Consider the following 3,556-nt stretch of genomic DNA (forward strand, 5'->3'; position numbering starts at 1 on the left):
ATTTGACTCTTAACATGACATAATGGAGAAAAAGGATTCATGTTCCCGACCGCACGTAGTGGGATAAAGACTTGTTGTTGTTGAGCAGCTATCATAGAGCCAAAGGATGAACTTACATTGAAGATATAATTATTTTTGTGTTATGGTGAGCAAATTATATTTTTCTTGTGAAAGTTTTGAAAGGTATATTAGTAGTCATATAATGACATGTTGAATAATAGGAAGATATCAAAACTTTTCTCAATCATGATAAGTGATTGGTTTTATGATAGTGTTGACTAGATGGAAAAAACATGGGTGGAGAGAAGGGGGCTAGAGGAGGCACGACGCCCCAAAATTTAATGAAAATTTTATAGTATCATTATTAATTTTTATTGAAATAGAAATAATAGAGTTAAATCGTCACCTTTATTTTTTTAATCATCTCCTTGTAGCTTTGGTTTTATATGAAAATAAATTATATTAGGATATTATAATCAAAATTTCATGTTGATAAATTAATTTTTTTTTAAATTTGTTTTAAGATAGATGCTCTAATAAGCTTTTTGAGTTATGATTATTATAAAAAATGGCTACGAAATACAATTGGAGATTAGTATACAAAAGCAAACCTAAATCTAGGACTAATACCTAACAGTATATGAATGATATTTTAATCATTTTATTGAGAAATAAATATTTGATTGTATTGATAATGAAGAAATTGTTAAACTTTTTAAGAATATGGAAATTAGGCAATGTTAATTATAATTATGTTTTTTTTTACATCTTATATTTTACCTTTTTAAGAAAATAATTACAAACTTCTTCTTTTTTGAATTGCCAATTTTGGCCTCAAGTTTGGATGAAAAAGGTTGAGAGAATTTTTGAAAAAAAAAATTAATTTGTACCCCCACAAAAAAACTTACCTGGTTTTGCCATTCATAAAGGACTCGTATCCACAAGTTCATCCGCCACCCCAGTCACCATGTCCATGAGTACCACGACTATCTTTAGTGCTAGCAATAATGACACTATGATCAACAGTAAAAGGAGTAGTAAACTTAAGACCTAAATAACGCGTGAGAGAGTGATGGATGATTTTGGGATCGCAAAGTTGACCATTAAAGTGTCTTTAATAGATTGGAGTGATGGATAAAGGTAATCACACATGGGAAATAATAGTTATTTGTGTGTTGTAGTAGACAGTCATAGTTATTTTGGGAAAGTGTTTTAGAAAGCATATTATTGGAGTTAGTTTATTCCTAGTGACATGCTTAGTAGTGGGATGATATCTCAACATTCTTTAATAATGATAAGATAAGTATTCATTTGCTTCCTTGTTGATGGAAATTGGTTTTTAGAAACTGTTTTTTAATGCATTTTATTAAGAGAATTTTTAAGTGGCGTTTAGGAGTTGAAAATCAATTTGATTTTTATTTACTTTTAACCAATTGATATGAGACAGAGTGAAACAGATTACATGTTGTTTTTCTAAACCTGCTTCAACTTCTTGCAACCAAATGGGTCTGGTGCCAAATCAACATTGCCTATTTTTGATTGCCTAATGCCTATCTATCTCTCTTGCTCCTTAAAAAGTTGTAGCGTGCGAGAATGTTTTTTTTAAACATTTTTATATGCGAGGTTGTGCTGTTGATTTTATGTTTTCTCTTATCTCTTTCTTGTCAATCTAGACCGGCGCAAAGGTTGTTTATTCAAAATATGCTGGAACTGAGTTGGAATTCGGTGGAGCCAATCATATCATTTTGAAAGAAGATGACATTGTGGGCATTCTCGAAACTGATGATGCCAAGGATATACAGCCCTTGAATGATAGAGTTCTTATCAAGGTCTGGTTTTTTTTTTTTTTGTATAATTTAATTTATTATGGATCATTACTGTTAGATGTTCTTCTCTCATACCCATCTTTTTCCTGTTTACATTTGAATGGGCCATCAGATTCTTTTTCCAAGCATAAATGCTAAAATTCATATATATTTTAGTAGGTCATTTGAAGTCTGCTATAAGCTAACAATTTAATCCTGCATGTTAATTTCATTCAGGTTTCCCTTGCTGAGGAGAAAACTTCTGGTGGCTTGCTGCTGACTGAGGCAGCCAAAGAAAGGCCTTCAACTGGGACGGTGAGTATCTTGAGTTGCATTTTTTAGGTTTCAGCCCACCTTACTGCTTCTTAAAGCAGATTTTTAGTTAAAATTTTTTATTTTTTACTAGAAAGTTGCTTTAAGAAGCAGTAAAAAAAGCCGTCCCAAATGAAGCCTTAATTTGTGGTCAAATTCTAAAATATAAATTTGCTTTACTTCTATTTCTATGCTGATCAAATTTCATTTTTTCTGTGGTTAATAGGTTATCGCAGTTGGTCCTGGTCCATATGATGAAGAGGGTAACAGAAAGCCATTGACGATCAGCGCTGGAAGCACAGTCCTGTATTCAAAATACGCTGGAAGTGAATTCAGGGGGGCTGATGGTTCAGATTACATTGTCTTGAGAGCATCTGATGTGATCGCTATTCTCTCCTGAGTTTCAGAGTTGCCTGTTGTCTAATTGCATTGGCTTTTTTAGGTGAGCTATTACTGAGGCCTTTGTTTTCTCAAGCATAGTTTCTGTAGTTTTGGATTTGATTCCAAGTTGCTCAAGTCTTCTTCTTCTTCTTATGTTCTTCTTTTATTTCTGAACTTTTACATGGAACTGTGATTGGAATTTACTTAATTAAGCATATAGATACTTACATTTTGGGTTTGATGTTAAGTAGGCTTCATTTGGGTGGGAGAAATTATTCTGTGCAGATGTCGAACGCAGTTCACCGTCCTGAGACCAACCAGAATGCGCATCGTCAGCGGTACCGAGCACGGTATCGAGTGAGTGCGATACTGAGGGCGGGTACCGTGGGAGTTGGGATGACGTGATATATTTTGGTTGGCCTTTGGACGGCGTTCGGCGTTCACACAGAATAATTTGCCCACGCTACAAGGGTTGAAATTGATTTGAGTCATCAATTTTGGTGCAATATTTAGATGTATTGAGCAATGAATGCATGCGTTTCTGAATATAGAAACATTTATTGGTGTCAATTTTTAATCCACTTGGTTAGAGGGCTTTTATTATAAATATATTGTAATGACATCAGTTTCTCAACTACCTTTCAATCTGTAGGATATTTTTTATGTCCAATCTGACATGAAATTTTTAACTGGACTTGTTTGACAATATTTGATAGGAAATTAGCTTTTTTTGTGAGCTTGAATTTGCCTCTTGCAGTCAGCAGAGTGCAAAGTATGGAGTTTTGTTTTAACAGTTTATATTTTTATGTTTTCTTTAATGAATTTAAGGTATATAGGGCTTTTGTGTATTGGAATATTCATTGTAGAAGGGGATAATAGACTTAGCATTAAATGTAAATCTCAGAAATATGGATAGATAAGTTTATAAGAGATAAAATTATACATATTGTAAATTTTATGAATTTTAGATATTTGGGGTGTGTGTGTGTTGGAATTTGGGGTATCAAAATGGGTTCGTAGGTTGGGTTCAATTCCAATTGAAAAATTGGTCCACTCTT

General features: G+C 33.1%; 1 protein-coding gene across 1 annotated transcript; it reads left to right on the forward strand.

Moving 5' to 3' along the window:
- Window positions 1-1,673: 1,673 nt before the first annotated feature.
- LOC110105864 (20 kDa chaperonin, chloroplastic) lies at window positions 1,674-2,737 on the forward strand (the record flags this gene model as incomplete). Its single annotated transcript, XM_020835533.1, is given in 3 exon segments — window positions 1,674-1,829; window positions 2,043-2,120; window positions 2,344-2,737. Coding segments are annotated over 3 exon segments (408 nt in total), but the record flags the coding sequence as incomplete, so codon positions are not given.
- Window positions 2,738-3,556: the final 819 nt, after the last annotated feature.

Source organism: Dendrobium catenatum, unplaced genomic scaffold (genome assembly GCF_001605985.2).
Source record: "Dendrobium catenatum unplaced genomic scaffold, ASM160598v2 original_scaffold_104916, whole genome shotgun sequence".
NCBI classification, from domain to species: Eukaryota; Viridiplantae; Streptophyta; class Magnoliopsida; order Asparagales; family Orchidaceae; genus Dendrobium; species Dendrobium catenatum.